This window comes from Nelusetta ayraudi, unplaced genomic scaffold (assembly GCF_046127955.1).
Source record: "Nelusetta ayraudi isolate G7.1 ecotype Tasmania unplaced genomic scaffold, CSIRO-AGI_Nayr_v1 ptg000157l, whole genome shotgun sequence".
In the NCBI taxonomy this organism is placed as follows: Eukaryota; Metazoa; Chordata; class Actinopteri; order Tetraodontiformes; family Monacanthidae; genus Nelusetta; species Nelusetta ayraudi.
In genome coordinates this window covers 910,001-933,818 of record NW_027466207.1, presented here as the reverse complement: position 1 = coordinate 933,818, position 23,818 = coordinate 910,001, and the positions used below count along the sequence as shown (strand labels likewise).

Below are 23,818 nucleotides of genomic sequence, written 5' to 3'. Positions count from 1 at the left end.
ACTCGGGATAATAGGGCGGAAGAAAATTAGCATGAAAAACAGGTCTGGAAAAAATAATAGCACGAAAACCAGAAATAATTACACTGAAAAACAGTTTTTTTTTTTTTTTTTTGCCAAGTGAATGCAATACACTTCCGTAGTATCACGTTATAACGTGATACTGAGCCCTGTTTTTTTTTTTTTTTTTTTTTTTTTTTCCTAGGGTGGCAGCAATGCGCTTCCATACTAATCATATAGCTCCGGTAATGGATACTTCAGCTGTAAAGAGGATCTATCTTTTACGGAATTTCAGCAAAAACATGTGTGAGTCTGATTCTTTACATTTATTTCTTCCAACACTTAAATCGTCTGTTTTTTTTTTAATAGAAGATACGTTTCAAACAAACCCAGAATGGTTAAAAAAAAATGGCACACCATGAAAGAAAAATAAATACATAAATAAATACATAAATAAATGAATATATTACAAAAAAAATAAAAAATAAAATAAAAATAAAATAGTTCCACGCAAACTCGTCGCCCCGTCTGCCCTTTTCCCGAGCGTACACGCGTTTTGTGTGATGGCAGCGCCCGCGAATCAAATGCGAGGGCAGCAGACGCTTAGACGAATCAAATGCGTATTTTACTCGCCGAAACGCCCCATTGTTACGTTAGGTTGAGCTGCGGTTCCTGTGTCTGTCAACTTATTTAGCTAGCCAGCGCTAGCATTTTTTTTTTTAGCCAAAATGACGCCAAAAAACATGGACAGCCAATGAGTTTCTGCGACAATTACACGTTGACACGTACATTTACCGGTTCAAGAGACACAAACACTCAAGGGGGAAAAGCGGTGAGTTTTACCAAACGTTTTTGTGACACGGCAGAAATCAAGAAAGGACCCAGTTGTTGGGAGCCTTGCGAGCGACTGAAACCGGATAATGCGAATTGTAAAAATAAACCACATAAATAGATAGGTGTGTCAGTCAGCGGTAGTATTTGAGCATTACCTTCCTTTAAGTACGCTTTACGTAGCAAATTCAGCGTGTTCGGTTTCGCTGCTGACTGTCGAACTGCGCTGGTTTTCACGACTTGAAGATTGTTTACAGTGTTTGCTGACTCGCTGCTTGCCCGTCAAACTTGTGGCGAATAGCGCTTCAAGTCGATGTCCTGTCAGTGAAGTTACGAGGACACTGTGGCGTTCTCGTCGGTGGACATTGTAAAGATGGACTGTTAAAAAAGACCATGACCTTAAATCGGTGTTTCCTGTTCAGGGTAGACGTGCTAAAAGCAACACAGTAGTCAGCCTACTTAAATAACCCGGTTAGCACAAAGCTTAGCTTGCACCAAACCACCCTAAATTTAGATCACTGTGGCAATAGCACATAATCTGCCAGTCATTCTCACTGTTGAAAAATCCACATTTTAGAATATCGAACCCATTCAGGTCAGGTTTGCAGTCATGTTAGGCAGCTGTACAGATACTCGACAGTGCTTGTTTGCCTCCAGCTGCTATTTCATGCCTTTTAATTCTTCCGCCACAGCAGCGGATGGCACCGACAGCATTTGGTGTTGGACCCGCATGAAAAGAGGACACCAATCTGAAGCTCTGAATGCGTAATGAACTTAAACCCCTTCTGGAGCATGTCTGCTAACACAGGTCGTAAGGTAAGGAAGGCCCTGGCCGCTTGGCTTGGCTTCTCAAACAAGCCAAGCCTTCACACTTGTTCACTTACAAAAAGTTGATCCGGAGTTGGGGAGGTGGACTTTGCCACTGTTGTTTTTCCTGATTTTGTAACTACATTTCCCCCCCTATTTACCTTGGGGGAAAGAAAAAAAAAAGTCTAGTTCTGCAACCCTACACCTGTTTCCACTTGACACAATTTGCTTTGCAATCTGGTTAGACTGGAATTGGCAACACCTGAATGATTCAGTAGTTGAAACTAAACGCTGCGTTCTCTTGTCTCAACTTTTATTCGAGCTCCCCTCAGCACTTTTGCTTGTTGGTGGTTTAATTAGTGACAGAATTTGCACGAGCAAACAAGAAGGTGCTGCAATTTGACATGGTAGTGCAATTTTAGTGCATTTGCTATTGGAGACAAACTGTGCACTTGGAGCACGAGTGAGCTCACGGCTGACTCCTGTCGTGTTAGAGGGACATTGTTAAAACCCTCTGCTGCCAGGTGTTACGGGAACGTGTGTGTCGGCTTCATGTATTGAACCCGCACCCTATTCAATGCAAACATTCCTGACACGCTTGTGCTTATCGTCAGCAGAATTTGTCACAGATTCCACATACATTCCTGCGATGTGTGCTGTGTACTGTCAAGCTGTCATGGTGTCTGTCACAGAGATGCACACGTAACTACACTTGAATGCGTTCATTTGGCTGGACATTGCTTCCAGATGGGGAGTGTGACCAGAGAGATTTGACACGGCACACGGCGGCAGCCTTCTTCTGTTTGGCTGTGGTTCTGGGATTGTGGGCCTGTAACTTGGCGTACCATGTGGTTCATCACCACTTGAAATGCGTGTTGTATCTCCAGCAGAGAGCTGACATCGAGGAACAGAGCGGGCACGGCGAGCAGAGAGGAAGCCCAGCCCGACTGACATTTGGGAAGAAACAACTTCCAGCCATTCCGAAGAATGCTGTGCCCATTACAAAGCCCACGGCAGTGGGTGCGCCTGCCCAGTCTGCCAATGGCACGCATGCTTCCTATGGCCCATTTTACCTGGAGTACTCACTGCTGGCTGAGTTGTAAGTTTTGGTTAAAACTTTTCATTTTTTTTATTGCAGCTTTTGCCCTGTTTTTATTATATTGTACCTCGCTACACATCTTAAAATAAAATAGATTGTCTCATCTGCTCATACACAAGCAGTTTTAGTTAGGCTGTATCAATGGCAATGCTTACTTAAAAAAAAAAAAAAATGCTGATCTCTCCTCTCCTCTGAAATGCAGCACGCTAGTGATTAAGCAGAAACTCCCTGGAATTTATGTCCAGCCGTCCTACAAATCAGCACTAAGTAAGCACCCTGAGACTCACTCATGTACATGACGGTGTATTTGCAGCAAAGTCTCAGTTTTTAGTGTCACTATGTTTAAAACGTGTGTGTTAGAGTCTGCTTTGCCTCTCTCTGCCTAGTGTGGTTTGGGGTCATATTTATCCGCCATGGCTTGTACCAGGATGGAGTCTTCAAGTTCACTGTGTATATTCCAGACAACTATCCGGATGGAGATTGTCCTGTGAGTCACGAGTGATTGTTGGGAGTTATTTGACTGTTTTTAATCGTCATAAATAAAATCAGGGGATTTTAAATGGCGTAATGTAACTATGCTTTCTGTGTGCTCTCTTTCAGAAATTAGTGTTTGACATCCCAGTCTTCCATCCTCTTGTTGACCCTGTGTCTGGTGAGCTTGACGTCAGAAGAGCTTTCACCAAATGGAGGTACACGAGCTCACTCTCACTGAGGCTTCAGAGGGGAAACCAAACCTCTGAAATGTTTTTATTTTCCTTTATTTTTTTTAATTTTTTTTATGTACCATTTTTTCCTGTTAAACGTGTGGTCTGATTCCCACCTTGTGCTCTTGTAGACGGAATCACAACCACATCTGGCAAGTCCTGATGTATGCACGCACCATTTTCTACAAGATCAATACGACGGAGCCACTCAATCCAGAGGCGGCTGTGCTGTGAGTGTCTCACCTGCTTCTCAGTTTGAAATGCCTGTAAATTGCCATTTTATTTATTTATTTATTTATTTATTTATTGCGAACATGTAAGAAAGGAAAGATAATAAAAAGGATACAAAACCAAGACACACAAAAGAAAATAAAGATAATAAAACAGCAAGGTAAGAATAAATAAGCAAACACCAGTGAAAAATACAAGAGAATAATATTGTTCATGTTTGAAGAGGGGTAGGAAGAAGTATAAACTTATATATATATACCTACCCATAGACTCAAATAAAAATACAAACTTATGAACTACTTATCAATATGTCCTTTACAGCCTATGCTACAGTAGAACAAAGCTTAAATGCTAATCAGTCTGAGGTTGCTTCTTCACCGTGACCTCTTACTGCTGTCAAGCATGTCCTGTATAACCAAAGGGGAAAGGGTTGGGCTCAGTTCCAGCCTGGTTTTTAAAACTCCTCCCATAATCTGGTAAAACAATGTTGTGCTTTTCTAGATACGACAAGGATGTGCATTTGTTCAAAAGTAAAGTGGTGGATAGTGTGAAACTATGCAACAGCCATCTTTTTGACCCGCCCAAGATGGATGATCCCTACGCAATAAGGTTGGTGAAGCGTCTCCATTGTTGAAATTCCTCCAGCACAGCCACCGGCCACTGCCGTCAAACACACCCTGTTGTACTGTTGGTGTGGCAAACGCATTGAGAGCAGCCTCTCTTATCCACCCGACAGTTTTTCTCCATGGAATCCGGCTGTGCACGAGGAAGCAAAAGAGCGAATGTTTGCCTACAAGGTAAACTTTACAATTTCACTTTTTTCTTTTGAATTGATTTTAAGGATCGAACTGCAATCTGCTCCTGCATTGCTTTTAACGCGTGCTACTGGAAAGGGTTTGGTTTAGCCAGCCTGCTGGCTCTGAGTTGTGTGATTGTCGAAGCTTCGATGTTACGCAACTGTACATTTTTTTTGCTTATGTTGCAGCAGAGACGGCCTGAGGATCAGCACAAGGGAGCGCAGGTGTCGGGGTTGTCTTGGGTGAGGCCTGGATCAACGCAGCCCTTCAGCAAAGACGACGGTTCCCCTCACAGCTGAACCTGCAATGACGCGCGGCGCCCACTAGATGGAGGCACACGACCGGCTGCCACGTTGACGCTGGCTTACCTCAAACTGTACATGTTGGGAGTGGAACCTCGGAACGAACTTTTGGACTGCATCGCCACATTATTGCTCAGCTTTAAAAGCATCTCCACAAATGGCTTTAGAGTAAGGACGCTTGTGTCATGTGTAACTCGACGATGACAAGTTGACATCTCGGCAACACGGTGTAAGCTGCACCGCAGTCAAAGAGCTCTCCCATTTAGATGTCGGAAACTGCGCTCATGCTGGGCTCGTTGATACCACACACTTTTCTCCAATCAGAACTAAAAATAATGAGCTTTGTTTTTTTTTTTTTGTTTGTTTTTTTTTATATCCATTAATAATCTAAGTACACACTACATGATTTGCACCACTTGACAAAATTGGCTCAGGACTGTTTATTCGCCAGACATGGAGTCTTTTCAGTCACTTTTGTGAATGAAATTTCACAATTTAACCACTACACCTCTTACCCCCATTGATTGACTTGAGTGATTTTTTTTTTCTTTTTTTTTTTTTTTTTTAATTATTAGTTTGTATTTGGACAATGATTTATTTTTTACCCCCAAATGGTTCTTCTACATAGTTTCTAATATATAATGCAGCGTGAGAAAGGAACAGTTTTAAGTCAGATGCTCGTGTGTTCAATTTGTCAGATTTGTTTTTCTTTTTAAATGTTTTATGTACCATGATTATTATTAAAGTTTCCATGTGTATATAGTTGCTGTGCTATGCTTTGATAAAAGGTGAGTCAGTGTTTTGATTACATGCATAGTTTTTTTCATCTCTCTCCTCTTAACTGTCTTTTAATGTTACTTAATCCCCTGTACATTGGTCCAGTTGAAAGAGTGGATTCTGAAAGAATCAGACTTTTATTTTGTTAACGTGTCATTGAAACAAGTTTCCAAGCAGCCTAAAACAGTCCAGCTACATCAGAGAGAGACAGAAATGCACTCTACCAGACTGTAGCGTTACCTGTGATGGCTTCACCTGTCTCGAGCGCTCTGGCTCCAGTGATGTTGACCTGCAGCTATGTGCACATATTGTCCGAGGTGGGACTTCTGCTTTTGAAGTGGAGAAAGCCGCAGCAGAGTGGAGTGAGAAGTCCTGAAACATATTCTATAGCATATATTTTATAGCTGCAGATGACTTACTATGTTGCCATTGGGGCTGTCGGAATCATGTTGTTCCAGATTGTGAAAGACATTGCTGCATAGATGACTCGCTATTTAAGTACTGCAACAATCCAAAATTAATAAAACTATGGGAAAAGTCAGAGTTGTTTGTTGGTGTTTTTGAACCTGTCGATAAGTTGCAATCACTGACTTTATGGCTACTTCATGAATACATTTATGCATATATATATACACACTAGAAATCACATTCATATGAAATGGTCTGAATAGGAATACATACAACATGGGGCGCTTGATAAAAAATGACCTCCAGAGGTCGCTGCACACCCACTGTGGGAGGGTCGGCGCTGGTGTCGCTGTCGTGTGTGCAGTCAGTGTTGAGCGTCTCTGACTGTGTGTGTGTGTGTGTGTGCGCGTGTGGTTGTGTGCGTGCGTGCGTGCGTGCGTGCGCCAAAGTAAAACCTCTCCCGATTGGCTGCGGCTCCAACGCGGCCATCTTATGCACTCTGTCAACAGAAGGACTTTAGACATGTATCCGTCATCTGATCGCAACAACGCCGCGGAAGCTGGCGACGGGGCGCGAGCGCAGCACGTGAACTAAAAAACAAAAAAACAAAAACAAAAAACAAACAAAAAAAATGAAATAATATAAAATAAATTAAAAAAAAATACTATTAGCGGGGGGTTGAGCGCTTGTTTCTTTGCAGCGAGTCTCGCGACTGAAAGTATCGGCGGTCCTATCAGGGAGGAGGTGACTAGTATGCAAATCCGGCTCTTATCGCCGTCACGTCAGCAAGCAGCGAGCGGCGGCGGCGGCGGACGGAGGAGCTGCTCCTGCGCCGCCGAGCTCGCCAGCAGCAGCAGCAGCAGCAGCAGCAGGAGGAGTCGCTGCAACTAACCAACACGGTCACAACTTCGACCATAACACTCCCTGAAAACGCGGACGGCCGGGTTCGCGCTTCTCGCCCTGTCCGTTTCCCAGGTAAGAAACAAACCGCCGCTGTCGCCGTCGCCGCCGCCGCCGCCGCTCGGCGCTTTATCTTAATTTGAAACAAACAAACCAACAATATGAAAACAGGTGTTTGGCGCTCGGCAGACGAAGGCAGGGAGGGAGGGAGGGAGGGAGGGAGGAGGAGGAGGTTTGGGGGGTGGGTGGGGGGGCTCGCTTCCGTTTTCATTGAAGCGAGGAGCTGTCAAATGTTTGACAGGCGAGTCGGCGGGGCTCAGCTGGTGTGATGACACACGGCGCAGCGCCGATATCTTCCTGCCACATCAACCGCACCACTTGCTCAACTTGTTCGCTTTCTTTTAATTAAACTTTGTTTTTCCGCGAGCCGCGCTCACCGTGGCACTCTTTGGCTCGCCTTCGGGAGACATTTGCGAGGACCACCCGTCGGTTTGAGGTGGTCCTGAAACTGACAGCGACCGGTCCAACTCGCTCGACACCGCCGGGCCGCTCGGCCTGAGGACGGCGAGGTTCGGGGCTTCGGCCGCCGGGAAGGAGCAGCGACCCGGGATGCACGGTGCGGTCTGGGTGGGTGGGGTGAAACTGGGTCGACGATAACAAACTAGTTGTATAATAGTGGACACCATCACAGTCGACCTCTTCTTCTTCTATCTCTGGCCTCCCCCCCACCCCCACCCCCCTCCTCCTCCTCCTCCTCCTCGTCGTCACGACACCTCCTGATTCCCCGAGGCTCTCGACTCCAAGTGGAGGTCTGGCTGAAGCAGCACGTGTGTCGGGGTGGGGGAGGCTCGAGCCTTTTATTTATTTTGTCGTCAGGAAGGGAAGAAGCCGGATGGACTAATGCGAGTCTCCTCCGCCGCTTCCTGCCTGGAGAGCGGCTCAAAGTAGCGCAACACACTGTCGCCCTGCCGGTCTGACCGACGCTCCGCTCAGTGGGGCTGGAGGCTTTAGCAGAGGAAGAGGAGGAGGAGGAGGAGGAGGAGGAGGAAAAGGGAAGGATGCTGCTGCTCACTTGTACAAAAAACCTATACATACTGGAATATATATTGTGAGACAACACAAAAACGTGTTTCTCACCGCGAGCCTATGGAACAGGCAAGTAGAATATTCAATATAGGCTCTTCATTTCCTACACAAATACACTTTGCTACACACACACACACACACACACACACACACACTAGGGATGCAAATGTCAATCAACTAACGTCATTAATCGTTAGTAGATTGACCTTATTGATCGATTGTATTATAATTATCTTATAATCAGGGTTTTTTTTCTTCCCCTGAGAACCTAAATTTCACAATGAAAAATGTGTAAGGAAGACTTTATTTAACCATTAAATCATGGGGGCAATGTGAGCCATTTTTACACTAGAGAACTGTAAAAACACCCTCAGCATTCATCGTCTGACTTTAAGTTGACTTCTAATGGGTCACATTTCAACTATTATTTTTTATAAAGTTGTTTAAAAGTAACTTGTTCTAGGTATACAGGTATACTCCACGCCATTTAACAAAAAAACAAAACAAAAAAACGTGTAAAAAAGTTTAAATTAATTGAGAGTAATTTAATTTGATCAATTCAATTCTTAATCGACAATTAATTGATAATCGATTCATTCTTAACATCGCTAATGTATACATACATAAAACGGACAACTGCTGCGTGTACCATCAATTAACTATTTTTTCTTCTTTCCATTATTGCCACTGCAACGCCAACTTTTTTCTTTGACCTCAAACCTACAGGTGGCCGCTAAACCTGGCGCTGCTCCGTTGCGCCCACCACATCCCGCAAAGTGGCTACTGTTCCCGCCTGGTGCCGTGTGATGGTCCGGGTCCATTGATCTAACTCTGACTAGTTCCAGGATTCGGTGCGCGAGCTGGGCACACACTTGCGCACACAGTTGTCTTTGTTGACATAAGGCGTTCGTTGCACGTGCCTGGAGCTGGATGGGTCTTGCGCTGTTCTTGAATAGGACAGCTGGTAGTCCACAAGGACATTCAAACGGCCCGATGTCATACCTGTTTTGGACCCAGTGGGGGCAAAGGTTGCCTCATTATTTCACTGCGTCGCCTCTATAACCTCAACATCGCATTCAGTCTGCCTGTTTTCAGTCTTCTTTAAAATGGAAGAGTTTCGGTCACTTGCTGAAACTGATGCTTTTCAGAACTCTCACATATTTGCAACACTAGTGAAGTTTATTCGGCATAATATTAAGGGCTGTGTTGTTGGGTAAATGCATCGATTGCTCAATCTTTTGGAGAATAGCGTGTGTAACTGTTACTTCTGAAGCCTGTTTGGAATTGTGCTTCATTTTAAAACCTTGGCACTGAAAACTGCGACAGAGTGGAGTAAATGGAGTGGATGTCGAGATAAACACTTGGCAGTGCCATAAACTGGTCGGGTAGTCCCGAGGTAGCGGGGGTCAAATCTGGGTTACGGTGGCGTCAGCTGACGCTGATTCGGCACAGACATGATCTGCATTTATGGCTGTTAATGGCCGCTGGGCCGAGCTGCCACAGCTCCTGCGTTGGGATCTGAAAGTGTTGTCAGCGTGTGCCAGCTGCGGGTAACCCAGCTGCCGCTACAAAGTTAGCATGGACGCTAACGTTGACCTGGGAGAGATGGTCATGAGTTACGCTCTGACAAATGACGGGGAAATAACCTTCCTGTCTGAGGCAGGTGTCACTCATTGGCCCACGGTTCTTCAGTGTCTATACCTCACGATGGCATGCCACATTTACACCTGCGTACTGTAAAAGTTGCCTGTTTTCCACTTCCAGGCCTATTTTTTTTTTTAGTCTTCATGAGGTGGAAACCTCAAGGTTTTAATGTACTAGTATCTACGCACCACGTGCATGCACAATAGTTAATAATGGCCCTCATGAACAACAGTAAAAACTTCGGAAGACACATTGACAACTTGAGCTAATGAGCTAATAAGTGTTTGCCATTCTCAGCAGAGTGCTAGGACTTCGCTAACTGCTGTGGCTGGCTGCATCCATAAAACCAAGAAACGTCTTAGCATGTTCCTCGGCACGCTGCATCGTGATGGTTGAACACATACGCCTCGGAGTGAGTTTACCTCCTGCGTCATAAGTGTTAATAAAGCTGTTAACTGCTAAATGTTAATAAAACAAAGTCAAAATGGCCATGTTTCTCAAAATGATCCCAGAATGCTTTGCCGTACTCTTTAGAGACTGGCAAGGGCTCCGGAATATTTAACGTTTTGCTTGTTAGCTCGTGAAGAAAAAAATTAATTCTTTCTTTGTTACATCCCACATAAAGTCTTTACCTATTTTTACAAAATACATTTTTGCTTTTAAGAAATGAAAGGACAGAAGCATTTATTTGCTATTTGTATACACCTTTTTTTTTTTTTTTTAACATTGCAAAGTCGTATTTTTATACCTGAGTTGGTTCTTTTTGTTAAAAATCTACTTTGAGTATTTTCAGAAATGGCAGGCCTTCAATATTTTCTCCCCTACTCGTATTGTCATTTCTGGAAGAGCAGTTTTCAGTGTTAGTGGTAATTCTGCACCAAAGCTGTACAGAGCCGTGCGGCCTGTTTGAAGGCATCTAAGGAAGTCTCCAAATGACAAACGTGTCCGTCTCATTTCTGGATAACATATCAGTCAACATGCTGGTTTCATTGATCTGATCGCTCAAATCCCAATTCAATAGATTATGCTCTTATATTGTACTGTAACACAGTGATGATGATACTATAATCACAACAGTCCTACCGAGCGCCTGCCTTTCATTCACAATTGTCAACATTCAGCGATGTGTGTTCCTGCGTAGAGCAGACGCACAAACCTGTCCATATTGAGGCTAGCAAGGCCACATTTTTGCAATGTATATTAATGATTTACATGTCGTATTTGTGTTGTTTTTGACTTAATGTTCCAGAACTGCCTGTGCTCACTAGGATTCCTGTGTGACTGCAGGTACATCGCAGCGAGTGGCTCTGTAATAACTGACCTGGGAAAGCTTCCGTCATCTTCCGCTGGTCTGTGGTTACAGAGCTCACTCACACAGGCGTGCTCGCACACACACACACACACACACACACACACACACACACACACACACACACACACGCACACGCGCACACACACACACACACCCGCACTCAGCCACTCTGCCTGTGTCCCTCGCTGTTGAAATTCTATCAGCTGTCTATGCCTCCCACACACTTTGCAGCAGTAGCATGGAAGGCAGCCTCATTGGTTGTGGGGATGGGGGTGTTGAAGTGTCTTCACTGTGTGTGTGTGTGTGTGCGTGTGTGCGTGTGTGCGTTTTCCTCGTGCGTGCGTCCGTGCACGAGTGTGTGACTGTGTGTGTGAAGTGGGAGGGGCTCCAGGAAGAGGCACCTGCTGATATGCGGCGGCTGCTTTGCACCAGCTGCTCAGCTGCACACATGAAAGGCAGCGCTGCTGCCTAATTGGCAGTGCCCAATTTCTGGCTGCCTCTCCTGACCTCGCCATTACCTGGCATTTGGAAGCTCTTTATGACACTGCACGAGCACTTATGAACACTTGCTGTAGTGTCGCTGGCCCAGACGCTGAGCAAATGGATCAGTGAAAAATGTTCTGCTGGAAAAAACATTCTCACAAAGCTGCCGTGTCACATTGAGACGGCTGAAATGAATCAATCTGAGTGTCTGTTTGGATTTGTTCATCGTCATTTTAATTCTTGCTTGGCAGATTATCTGCTGTTCTGATCTTTTGAAATGCTGCACTAATTCTTCATTCTCTCTCTCTCTCTCTCTCTTTTTTTTCTTTCCTGCAGTGGGAGAACAGAAGCGAAATGCTGTAGTGTGATATACAGTGGGGCTCATTGGGGACAGGCTTGGATGCCTTGGTGGTCCACAGGGTCCACTGAAGTGTCAACCATGGACTTTTTCAACGACCCCAACCTCTTTGCGGGGGTTCTGGACGGCCTGGAAGACGAGAGCTTCCCTCCAGCGCCGTCGCTCGTGGACGAGCTCAACCTCAGCAATGACTTTGAGCCGCTTCGGATGGACCACCTGGGCCCGGGGAAACCGGACACGCTTCCGTCGGGTTCTGCTCAACAAGCCGTACCCGCCTACAGCGAGCAGATGGGTCACTACATTGGCGCAAAGGCACAGACCCCCGTCGGGCAGGTGTTCCCTGCGACGGCGGGGGTGAGCAGCGGAGGAAGAGGAGGAGGAGGAGGAGGAGGAGGAGGAGGTGCTGGGATGATTGGAAACCAACACAGCCAGTACCACAATGCCGCCGCCATGGGTCAACCGCCGCAGGCCAACGGGCTGTTCTGTAACAGTAGCAGCCCAATGTGGGGGAACCAACAGCAGAACGGCAGCGTTTACCACCACTTACCGCAACAACATCCGCAACAACAACTGCGCAACCATCAGCTTCACGCCAGACAACAAACACAGCAGCAGCAGCAGCACCACCCGTGCCATCAACAACAGGAGCAGCACCACCGAATGCAGCAACAGCTGCAGCTGCAGCAGCAGCACAGTCATCACCACCAGCAGCAGCAGCAGCAGCTGTTGAACCAGCACCAACACCAACAAATCAACACCCAGACTATTCCCATGCAGCAGCATCAGCAGCAGCAGCAGCATCAGCAGCAGCAGCAGCACGGCTACCCTTTCCATCAGGGTGGGGGTGGAGCTCAGAGCCAGCAGCAGGCCTACCACCCTCTACCACAGAGGGCCGGGCCAGGGTTCCACCCCAGGCCTCTGCCTAACAAGCCCTACTTGGACCTTCAAAATGCCTCTTTGAGCAGCAGGCCTTGCTTACAGGCACAGCAGCAGCAGCAGCAGCGGGGGGGCAACTACCAGATGTCCGGAGGGGGTCGAGCCTTCTCCGGATCAGGACCCCCAGACCTGCTCTTTCCCATGCACTCGTCCTCCATGGTCCACCCCATGGCCTCGTGCTCGGTCAGTCAGTACCCCGCCTACCCCGGGGAGCCCGAGACCCCCAGCCTGGCCGAGCAGCCTCTGTCCTCGGCCAACAGCATGGCGCCCCCTCCCTCCTCCGCTCTGGAAGAGCTTTCGGGGACGCTTTGTCCCTTCCAGTCGACGGAGGTGATGAGTCAGCAGCACGCCAGGACCCCCATTGGCCAGGCCAGCGAATACGCCTTCCAGGGTCTGCCCTGCCCCGACGGAAGCCAGGACAACTGCAAGTCGTCCGACATGTTTGGGAAATCCATGAGCTGCTACCCGGTGATGTCCGGCCAACTGCCCTCTGAGCAGCCTCGGCAGAGCTGCGGGGCCACCAACACTAACGGATACCCGGCGCTGGGGGACCACCTCCTACCATCGGACGCTCAGCACGGAGACCTGGAGGAGCTGGAGCCCTCTGACCTCCTGCCTGACCTCCTGCCACAGCTGGAAGCTACTCTCAGCCAGCAGGACCGATCCAACTCCAGTTCCTGGGCAGATTCCAGCCACGAAGGAGGACACGAGCACAGGAACGCATCACTGGTTGAATACAAGGAAGCAAAGGTAAATCGGCTTTTCTTCTTTTTTTTTTTCTTTTCCTGAAAACACATCCAGTACGTGATGCTGTGTAGTGTTATATCTGCCAGTGAACCCTGATTTCTGATTGGCTTACATCGAGAAGGAGAGATTTGAAGGGTGTGCAGGTTACCCCCCCCCAAGCCCCTCCTCAAATTTGGCTTTTGCTAGAAATCAAATCAAGAGATGTTGCCTCCTCCACTTTGGGGATTCTCTTGTAATGTTTAACCCGTGAGTCCAGATAGCACGTGTGTTTGTTCGTGTCGCAATCAGTGGTGGCCCGGTGGGGTGTTGGGGGTGAAGGGGCGGTTCCCAACAACCATTGCAAAACCCCTGTGAAATTGATAATGCTGCGTCCAGCCTGGGCTCTCTATCTGATGAGTGGACCAGCAGCAGGTCAGGCCTGATTAGGCTAAAGAGTGGCAGGAGTGTCTTCAGGACTAAGCTGTAAGCATACTTAGGGCTATATCAAGATGTGGGTCAGGGCAAGCTAGAGGCACTTGCACTGCCTTGCTGGAGTGTGGGGGAGGTTGCACGCTGTTGCGGTAGATGTGTGTCTGTGTCTGTGTGTGCGTGTGCGTGTGTGCGTGTGCGTGAAAGAGCAGGCGGGAAGAGAGAAGCGAGGTGCAGGAGAGTGGGTCGCACTGGAGGGAGGGGGAGGGGCTTCGCTGGATGGAGAGAAGCCGTGGCTCATGGAAAAAAAGAGAGCTTAGGAAAGAGACAGGAGGAGGAAGAGCAATGAGAGAGAGAGAGAGAGAGAGAGAGAGAGAGAGAGAGAGGCATTAGCTGGGCTGTCAGCGGCTCCAGGCACTTCCTGGATCTCAGCTGGCCAGTTACTTAGCAGCATCCACGCAGCCTCCTGGCCCATGAGTGACACATGACCAGCAGCTAAACAACACATGTTTCATCATGGCCTGCGCATGTGAAAAAGAGAACATGTGATTTTCATCACACCAATGTGGCCTTTATTATTATTGAAGCGTTTGGCAGACTTTTGCAGACGTTACCGACGGGGCTCCTCACTTCCTTACAGATCAAGTTTATTACCATGAGCGAAATAACCGTCTCATTAGTTTGCTCGGAAGGTTAGTGGACCATTTTATTTTTTTGTTTTGGGTTTTTTTCCCAGCCCATGGTTCTGGACCGGAAAAAGGTGGCTTGCCCTCTCCGGGTTGGTGGAGAGACCCTGCCTCAGGTGGAGGAGTTCAAGTATCTCGGCATCTAGTTCACCAAGATAAGATAAGGCACGAGATCGACAGACAGATTGGTGCGGCGTCTGCAGTGATGCGGTCGCTGCACCGATCTGTAGTGGTGAAGAAGGAACTGAGCCGAAAGGCAAAGCTCTCGATTCACCGGTCGATCCACGTTCTCATCCTCACCTTTGTTCGTGAGCTTTGGGCAATGACCGAAAGAACGAGATCGCAGATACAAGCAAAATGAGTTTCCTCTGGAGGGTGGCTAGCCGCACCCTGAGGGACAGGGTGAGGAGCTGGGTCAGCCTTAGGGACAGGGTGAGGAGCTGGGTCAGCCTTAAGGACAGGGTGAGGAGCCGGGTCACCCGGAGGGACAGGGTGAGGAGCTGGGTCAGCCTTAAGGACAGGGTGAGGAGCTCAGTTACCCAGGAGGAGCTTGGAGTAGAGCCGCTGCTCCTCCACATGGGGAGGAGCCAGCTGAGGTGGCTCATGCATCTCTTTGGGATTCCCTCCTGGACTCCTCCCTGGAAAGGTGTTCCAGGCATGTCCCACTGGGAGGAGACCCTGAGGAAGACCCAGGACAGGTCTCTTGGCTGGCCTGGGTTGAGCTGGAGGAGGTGACTGGGGCCAGGGAAGCCTGGGCGTCTCTGCTGAGACTGCTGCCCCCGAGACCAGACTCCAGATAAGCGGTAGAAGACGGACGGACGGACGGACGGACGGAATTGTTGTTGTTGTTTTTTTTTTTGTAGCCTCCACCACATTTCACATTAAAACCTGCAGGTTTGAGGGATCCCTGCAGGACGGCAGCAGAGAGTCAGTGGGTGACGCTGCAACCAGTGGCCTGGCTGGACCCTCAGCAGGAGGACACGTGGCTGGATGCAGAGGTGCCTGATTGAAATGAGGCCATGAACCGCAGCCACACAAATGAGCCTCTCCCTGTCTGTGTCAACAGCGCCGCTGCTCGCGGGCTGACTGCGCCGCTGGTGTGCAGCCGTGTGGAAAGAGCTCGCTGATGATGTGTTTGCAGAACAGGCAAAGGCGTCAGGGCAGAGTCGTCCGCTGTTCCACCCCTCCCCCTCCCCCCTCCCCCCTCCCCCCTCCGCTCAGATGTGGCTAATTAGGATTTCCATTGGCCGTGTTGGTGCGCTGCAGCTCCGATGAGGATCCCTGCCGTCTGCTTGTGTGCACGTCACGGTACTCGTTCCCCAGCCAAATGTGCGGCACCGTTCCATCATTAATCCTGAGCAACAGGACGGCCGCTCTGGGTCTGGGGGCTATTTTTCTTTTCTTTTCCTTTGTGGACGGAGGCGGCTCGAGCTCGAGCGCTCTTGTGACGCGGCGACCTGTTTTGTCATACCTGGTGCGGACCGGTCTGAGTCAGCAGCTGGTCTGCGAGCAGCACTGGTTGGCTGGCTGGGAACTGGAATCTGACCGTGCAGCTGCTGTGGCTCAAATGGTTTTTAGGGTCAGTTGAAAAAACAAAACACATGTGTGCTTTGTGTCCTGTGAACCTGCGGCCTCAATTTGAGCGTCTGAATGCCTCGACGTTCTGAGGCGGTGGAAGCCAGGTAGCCGCCGCCGCCACTGCCGCTGTTTCAAAGCAGGCGTGGGTGGAGGACTGCTGACTAAACAGTGGGAGGCAGTCATCTGGAAGGGAGTGTGTGTGTGTGTGTGTGTGTGTGTGTGTGTGTGTGTGTGTGTGTGTGGGAGGGCAGGGGTGGGTTGTGGGGGCAGAGGTGGGGGAGGGGCTGAGATGAGAATCGCAATTTGTTTCTGCATTCTCGACCGATTCCTAAACTTTGGAAATGTTTTTTTTTTTTTTTTTTCCTTGGGTTTCCTCCGTCTCTCTTTGCGCCCTCACAGGCTCCCTCCCCGTATGCAGAGTTGCACCGAGCTACGTTATCAAGCTCGCTAAGTTGCTGCTCGCGTCCTCCTCCTCTCCTCCGCACTGCCGGAGTTTTCTTGGTCGAGGTTTCAATTTTGGCTTTCGAATGTGTTTGTTTGCACCGCGTGTGGGTCAGGAGCAGTGTTGTCGTCCAGACGGCACCAACCGAGCCCAAGACCTTATCCAGACTAGAGAGTGTCGAGACCAAGACCAGACCTAGACTTTATGTATCAAAGAAAAATAACAACAGGATCTTTTTTTTTTAAATGGAGCAGCAACATCTCTTCCCCAGCCAAGGCGTCTTTCAATCATTTCCTTCAACATTTTTGCTGCTTTGCCAACTCTCTTAAAAAAAAAAACGCCGGCGTTGTGTCTTAAAGCATGAAGGCCGGCACGCTAGGGCGCTAATCCGCCGTCTGGCATTTCACTCCGGTCAACATCATGTGGGACAGGACAGAAGCAAACAAACATTCCCAGAGTAAAACTCCAGTGTGTGAATGTAGGTTACAGGACACTGACTGCACACCACAGTTCCCTCGTACAGACGTCAACGTGTCGCTGCTGCTGCTGTTGCTGCTGCTGCTGCTGCTGTCGCTGCCGCTGCCGCTGCTGCTGCTGCTGCTGTCGCTGCCGCTGCCGCTGCTGCTGCTGCTGCTGCTGCTGCTGATCATTGACTATAATTCTGCATTCTGCTTCCCTCTCTCAGTGTTGCAATCATCCGCCAGCGTGTCCAGCTTGTTGTGTCTCACAGAGTCGTTCCCGCCTTGCGACAGACAGCAACTCTCGCTTTCCCCTCTTCTGACACCGGCCAGCCTCACTTTTAAGTGCCGACGCTGCTGTTTTCACACTGACGTGCGTCTGATCCCCAACGCTGCCTTCTTGTGTGCGTGCCGTTGTGCGTTTGTTGCGTCGGTCGGTCGGTCGCGTCTATTTTCGAGTCATCTGCCCCTGCTCGACTGCGCCCCCCGATGGCCCTCTGGCGCTGGCTGAGGCCAGGCCGTGTGCGAGGGTATTTAAAGTTGTTTTACTATTTGTGGGTGAATCCCCCTTCAGTTGTCGCAACTCATTTTACCAGGAGGCTGCCACACACGCAGCATCAAGACGTAACACAACTCAACGGCACAATACAAAGAAAGCAAACAAAACAAACAAAATCCATCCGTCCATCCGTTTTCAACAGCAGACACTGGCAGAACCTGGAGAGAACCCGGCAGAATCCAACCTCCATCTTCTTGCTGTGAGGCGGCAGCGCTCACCCACTGCACCGCCCCGTCAAAATAAAATCCAGACAATAAAGAAAACGATAAAAGACTACCGACGCACAAGAGTCACTGAGACAAGTTGCAAGCAGGGTTTGCACTGATGTTCAGTGAGACGTGGTGACAGAGTCAGTAGCTGTGTTTACGTGGACACAAACCAGACAACCAATCAGATAAAAAATCAGTGGGAAGATTCTGGTCCCATACGGTCCATTCAGAATGACATTTCATTCTGAAAGAGACAAGTGGTTTATGCCGATCATAATTCCCAATGTCGTCCATGTACACGCCCACTGGGATCCTGTCGTCCTGGTTGGGGTCAAATGGTCTCCAATGTGCACGTGAGCTACGTCAGTGCGTCGCGCCGCTGGACAGGACAGCGCTTGATTGAAGCAGTTTAATGATGGAGGAGGTTTCACACACACGAGTAGATGCTTCCGCGTGTTTGGTCCTTTGAACAGAAATTATTTTCTACCAGTTCACTCACTGGTACGTTTAGTGGCGCCGAGGTGTCGCACTAGCCAGCTAGCTGCGTAGCCGTCTGATCTATCTGAGGTTTATATAACAGCAGGCAGGCAGGCAGGCAGGCAGGCAGACAGACAGACAGACAGACAGACAGACAGACAGACAGGGCAGGCCACGCCATAATCAGCCTCTGAAACTTGACACCGCAGATCACGCTGGCCCTCTCCCTGTCACCACCGCAAACACATGCAGCACTCGCATGCACACACACACGCACACACACACACGCACACACACACGCACGCACGCACGCACTCTGACACACATTGCACTCCTGGGAAACCTGCTCCTCCAGTGGCCAAATGGTGATAGACTGTCTCACACACACACACACACACACTCTGTGATCACCTCCCCCCAGCCTCAGTCCATGTGCTCTCTCTCTCTCTCTCTCTCGCCCTTGCTGTCTGCCAGATCGAGGTGGGCGGGGGGAGGGGAGGTGCATGCGGAGAGGTCAGAGGTAAACAGGAAGTGAGGCGGTGCTGTGGGAGGGAGTGAGGGAGGAAGGGGAGGGCTGAGCGGAGGAGGGAGCAGCGGGACGGAGTGTCTGTCAGGAGCATGTGGGAACCAAACTCCAGCACAACTACACAGTAGGTCTCCGCTTGTAGTTTGCTCTTTCACTCCTCTTCCCGTTTCCCCTCTTCTCTCCCGTCCACCTTTCTGCCAAGTTCACATACATGAGCTTTGCACGCTTCACGGTGGTGGGGTGTGTGGGGGCGGGGGGCAAGGGGCAGGGGGGGGCGAGGTCGGCGAGGTCGCCGGCGACCGATTGCTCAGCGGCTTCGTCTCGAGGACGCTGTCTGTGTGTTTGTGTGAGTGGAATGCGAGTGCTGCGTGTGGGAAGAGAAGCTTGCCAAAGTGGCGGCGCTGATCCGCGGGCCGGCTGGAGCGCCGTGGCGCCTCAGACTGAGTGCAGATACACTCTGCTGGTCTCTGTGCATTAGCGTGAGCACAGGAAGGGGAAATCAGAATAAAAAGGAAGCAGACGGCGGTGACCCGTTTGCCCTTGTGTTTACTAAATGACACAGTGTGGCTGAGGAGGTGGGGGGGGGGGGTAGACTCATTGGACATGTAGGTGTAGCTGCAGTGAGAATGTCCTTCCATGGTAATCTTTACCATGGAGTCATTGATGGTCGGCTCCCACTGGTTACTCATTTCTAAGTTCAGCCAACAGGTCCTGCGTCTGCTTCAAGTCCTCAAGTCGTTACCAAGGGCACCTGTGTGGTAAGATGAGACTCCAGCCTGTGTCTCAAAGCAAAGTTGCTGTGACAGGTGGGGGAAGGTGATTCATTCTGAGGGGGGGTGGCGGGGGGGGAGTCAGCACATCTTTGTCATCAGTTGGATTTTTTTCACTCTTTCCAGAGTAGAAACATAGAAAGAGTAGAAGTGGATTTGAAGGATTGAGTTGCTTTGATTGAAGCGTCGTTGTTATTCGTAGAACATGTTTGGAATTTGTTGGCTTACAGTCCGTGTGGTTTAGAATGTGCCTTGTTGTCTCGCTGGGAGTTCAGTGTGCTTCAGAGTGTTTGTCTCGTCGAAGGTACATGTGAATTATTGGATTGAAGAGAGAAACAGAACAAGCGTTGTCGACGGCAAAACAAAGAAAAGCAAACGTTACTCTGGTCAAATCTGGCGGGACGAGATTTAAGGAGAATTACGGCTTACGATCTTCGCACCATGCAATGGAAACACCGGCAAATCACAACAATTGTGCTTTGTCGAAATTTGACAAATATCGCTTTTATTTTGAAAAAAGCTGTCATGTTGTATGGAAACACAGCTGGTGACCGCGGCCCATCATGTTTGGATGGAGCGCCTGCTCCAAGCAGAGTGGGCTTCAGGGCGACGACCAAACTGACAGCAGTCAGTCACTCACACAGCGACACCAGGGCAAAATATCACATCCCCATATACGGCTCATTTGCTGTCAATGAGTGAGCAGTCGGTGGTGTGAAGAGCAAATGATATCTTCTTTCTGTCCTCCTCTTCCTCTCTCTGTTGACCGCCACAGTGTCATGGATTCCACCGTTGTTTAAGCTCCAGCAGGTCTTTTTCTTTCGTTGAACGTCACCGGCGACCTGACGGCAGACAGAACTGAGAGCGGAGAGGTCAGTGTCACGCAGTGTTACGTCGGAGCCGATGGAAGAGCTCCGCCTCCTGGCTGAGGTGCGGTGCTGAACGTGCCCTCCCCTGTTTGCATTGCATGACTTTGGGAAGACCAGACTATAAACCGATGAGGAAACTGCGAGGCTGTTTTTCTAGTTTTTCTGGTCACGTCACGAGTGGAGGTGTTTCTCCTTCCGATGGCATCTTACGTGTCGCACGTCGCCGCTCTCCGTCTTTATTTCATGCACAACGTCGCTCAAGATGTTCACGACGTACAGAGATATAGGACTGTTGTTCCTTTCCTTCTTCTATCTCTGTTCACCCGACACACCTGCAGACACTCGAGTCGAGTCCACCTGACCGCTGCTTGGTGATGAATAATACAGCAGCCACCAGAGGAGAGCGTGCACAGCCAGGTAGCTTGAGTCTGGTGGGGGAGCAAAAAGCCCCCCATCCCAAAAAAAAACAATGAAAAATAAATTCTGTGCGTTTACAGGGACTACCTGAACAATGAGAATATCCAGTAAAAGTTGTTTTATTTTGGCAGTTTAACATCAAAGATGAAAGCAACACATTTTATTGAGCCATTCCATGCAAATTGACATCTCAAGCAGTTCCTTGTTGTAACTTATAATTAACTTAATTATAAAATTTGAGTTTTTTTTTTTTTTTAAGCTGCAAGACCTGATCAGCAAAATCCAAAGAAATAAAAAAAAATGCATATTACTCCTTTATATAATATGTCACATTCACCTTTTAAGTTGAATTGCAGAACCACAACAACCCTTTCAGGATATTCTAATTTTCTGGGCAGTACCTGTATATACTTCCTCTTGTATTTATCAGTGCGTGTGTTTGATTGAACACCACTGATTTGTATGTTTTGCATGGAGAATCGGTTCAATTTAAGTTTTTTTCAATTTAAAATGATTTTTCTTCTTAAGAATAAATTGATCAAAAATTCCCTGGCGCCTCGTGGTTTAGTGCTGGTCCAGGTCTGGGTCGGGGGGGGGTCAGCGTCCTGAACAGGGAGACCCAGACCCCCGAGCCCCCTCTTCTCCTCCCGCGGCGGCTCCAAGCTCCTCCTGGTTGGCCAAACTTCTCACCCTGATCCAAGAGGCAGAGAAGCAAATTCATTTCCACCGCTTGTATCCCTGACCTCATTCTTTGGGTCCTGACCCAAAGCTCATGACCGTGGCGAGAGTCCGGAGGTAGATTGACTGATAACGGGCCCCGCAGCTCAGGGACTGCTCCAGCGCTGTGGAATAAACCTGGCAGAAGTCAAAGCTGCTGTTTCTCACATTTTGTCTCATTGTCATTCACCACTTGATGACAATTTCAATCAAAACGCAACAAAGAGCGACAAAAAAAAAACAACAACAACCACATTGTACTTTTAAACGTACTAAGGCAAAAACAATATTGTCCCAGTACTCTGACTGTCTTTCTCCCCCTCAGTGCCAATCACATGCCTGCTCCATACTATGCACCTCATCACTCACTTTGAGTCATTTCTTGCCTTTTTTCCATTGAGTAGTTGGCATCACTGCTGAAAAATGGAGCATCCTACTGCTAATTAGCTCCTCTGTGGATCTTTTTTTCTCCTTTTAGCACTTGCTCCGCGGTTAATCCAGTGAAGGAAGTGGCGCTGTTTAAGGAAATGTGTTTGCCTGCTTCCTCTTCATCCTCTTCGTCCTCTTCGTCTATCCCTCTCCCCCTCTCCCTCTCTGAGCGACGCTGAGCTCCATAGACGTCACGCCGAGCAGGAGGTGGAGGAGGAGGAAAGTCCTGACTTCATCACATCCTCAAGGCTGCCTGCAGACAAGGCGCACACACACACACACACACACACACACACACACACACACACACACACACACACACACACACACACACGTTACGATGTGCATGTGCCGCGTGTGTGTGTGTGTGTGTGTGTGTGTGTGTCTTGTTGTGTGTTCCTTTTTTTTTTTTTTTTTTTCTTAGCGCGGGGCCTCGGCCTTGCTCTCACTTTGCAGCGCTTCAATAATGAAGGAGCTGTAAAGGTCTGGCAGCAAAGCCCCTGTGCACCACCCCCACCGACCCCCCCTCCAGAGCCCACTCCACCCCACCCCACCCCAGCTTTTGTATTCGTCACTTTACTGACTGATGACATCAATGAAGATCCTTGGCAAAGTAGAACAGTCGTCATGTGTCATTTATAATTTCTTCATTTTAGAAATCGTGCATCATTGCCATTTCTATTGCTATGGTTTCAACTCTGAAGCCGGCAGCTGCTGTCGCGGTTCCACCTGGTTCCACTTGGTTCCGCCTGGTTCCGCCTGGTGGAATCAACCTGACCTGCTCAGCATCTCAGCAACCTCTGTCACGCTGGGCCCTTCTTGGTGGCTCTCTGTTGGTTGCTCTTGTTTGGTGCCAAACCTTCTGGGGACATCACATCGGTGCGCCGTCACCGATGTCACAACGCTGACCCCCAGATTGACAAAAGCAGCCATTTCCTCTGTCTGAGCAGCTCCGTGGCTGGAGCGCGGACGGATGTGTCATGTGTTCCTCCTCCCTCATGCGTGGGGTTGATTTAGAAGCTGCGTGGTCACAGTCACACAGCAGCTGCTGTCTCGCCACTCGACGTGACCTCCCGGAAGCTGCCGCCGCAGAGCGAGCGGAGAGAGGCGACTCCCCAGCAAACTGGGCTGTGGGGCGAGGCTCCACGTCTGGGTGACTGGCTTCACCACGTGCTCCTGCTGCCTGGCCCTCCCCGCTGTCACCCCCTAGTGTTGAACTTTGTCCTGGAGCCGCTGGAGCTCCGCGTGGAGCTGCTCAATTGTTTATGGGGTTAAAAAAAAAACAACAACAAAAAAAAAAAACAACCCAAACAACCCTGACACTGACGTTTTTATAATTCACGAAGCATTGAAGTTTATACACGTGCGCGCGCACACACACACACACACACACTACACATTCATACACACATGTAACATAGCTTAATTTCTATGGAAATCTGTTTTTATTAATATTTATATATATATATATGTGTTTCATGAATTGAATAATCTGCATATCAATGCAACAGAAGATTGAGACTTTAGAGGACCTTTATTGATCCCACAGTGGGGAAATTTGCATAATTACAGCAGCAAACTGTACAGTGCAAAAAGATCGAGAATTCTATGAATGAAAAGAAAAAAAGCAATAAAACATAAAAATAAAATATTTACGTACAAGAAAAACAAGATATTTGCATCTAATGGACAGTTGAATGGACAGTTGAATGTACAGCGATCTACACACTGACAATACATGAATACGAGTTTAAAAAAATAGCAGCATTTCGTTGCTCTGTACTTGTGACAATAAAGTTGAATCTAATCATATATATGCACATATATGTATGTTACATATATACATACATATAA

At 48.6% G+C, this 23,818-nt stretch overlaps 2 protein-coding genes across 12 annotated transcripts in view; both read left to right on the top strand.

Moving 5' to 3' along the window:
• The first annotated feature begins 664 nt into the window (after nt 1–664).
• aktip (akt interacting protein) lies at nt 665–6,084 on the top strand. Of its 7 annotated transcripts, none has more exons than XM_076013765.1 (10): nt 665–829; nt 1,524–1,644; nt 2,526–2,734; nt 2,937–3,001; nt 3,121–3,221; nt 3,335–3,423; nt 3,570–3,668; nt 4,171–4,278; nt 4,406–4,466; nt 4,658–6,084. In XM_076013765.1, exons 2-10 carry the CDS (start codon nt 1,597–1,599, stop codon nt 4,763–4,765), a joined length of 888 nt encoding a protein of 295 aa, XP_075869880.1. In that variant the 5' UTR covers nt 665–829; nt 1,524–1,596; the 3' UTR covers nt 4,766–6,084. The 7 variants fall into 7 exon arrangements, with proteins under 7 accessions (XP_075869880.1, XP_075869877.1, XP_075869879.1 ...); XM_076013762.1 differs by having other exon boundaries at nt 2,523–2,734; XM_076013764.1 differs by having other exon boundaries at nt 1,521–1,644.
• A 518-nt stretch (nt 6,085–6,602) lies between these two features.
• The window catches only part of LOC142880099 (chromodomain-helicase-DNA-binding protein 9-like), a 71,983-nt gene continuing 54,767 nt past the window's right edge, over nt 6,603–23,818 (top strand). For 3 of the 5 annotated variants that reach the window (XM_076013757.1, XM_076013756.1, XM_076013755.1), the window contains exons 1-2: nt 6,603–6,928; nt 11,715–13,422. In XM_076013757.1, coding sequence (XP_075869872.1) covers nt 11,779–13,422 — 1,644 coding nt within the window. In that variant the 5' untranslated portion in view covers nt 6,603–6,928; nt 11,715–11,778. Of the gene's footprint in view, nt 6,929–11,714; nt 13,423–18,775; nt 18,887–23,818 lie in introns of those variants that run through there. The other 2 variants (XM_076013754.1, XM_076013759.1) reach the window with 2 other exon arrangements.

Bases quoted from the DNA above. Each gene is read 5' to 3' on its own strand.
- aktip (XM_076013762.1), top strand. From the start codon at position 1,597: ATGAACTTAAACCCCTTCTGGAGCATGTCTGCTAACACAGGTCGTAAG. The intron at 1,645-2,522 runs GTAAGGAAGGCC...TTGTATCTCCAG, and splicing joins CTGCTAACACAGGTCGTAAG to CAGAGAGCTGACATCGAGGA. The intron at 2,735-2,936 runs GTAAGTTTTGGT...TCTGAAATGCAG, and splicing joins TACTCACTGCTGGCTGAGTT to CACGCTAGTGATTAAGCAGA.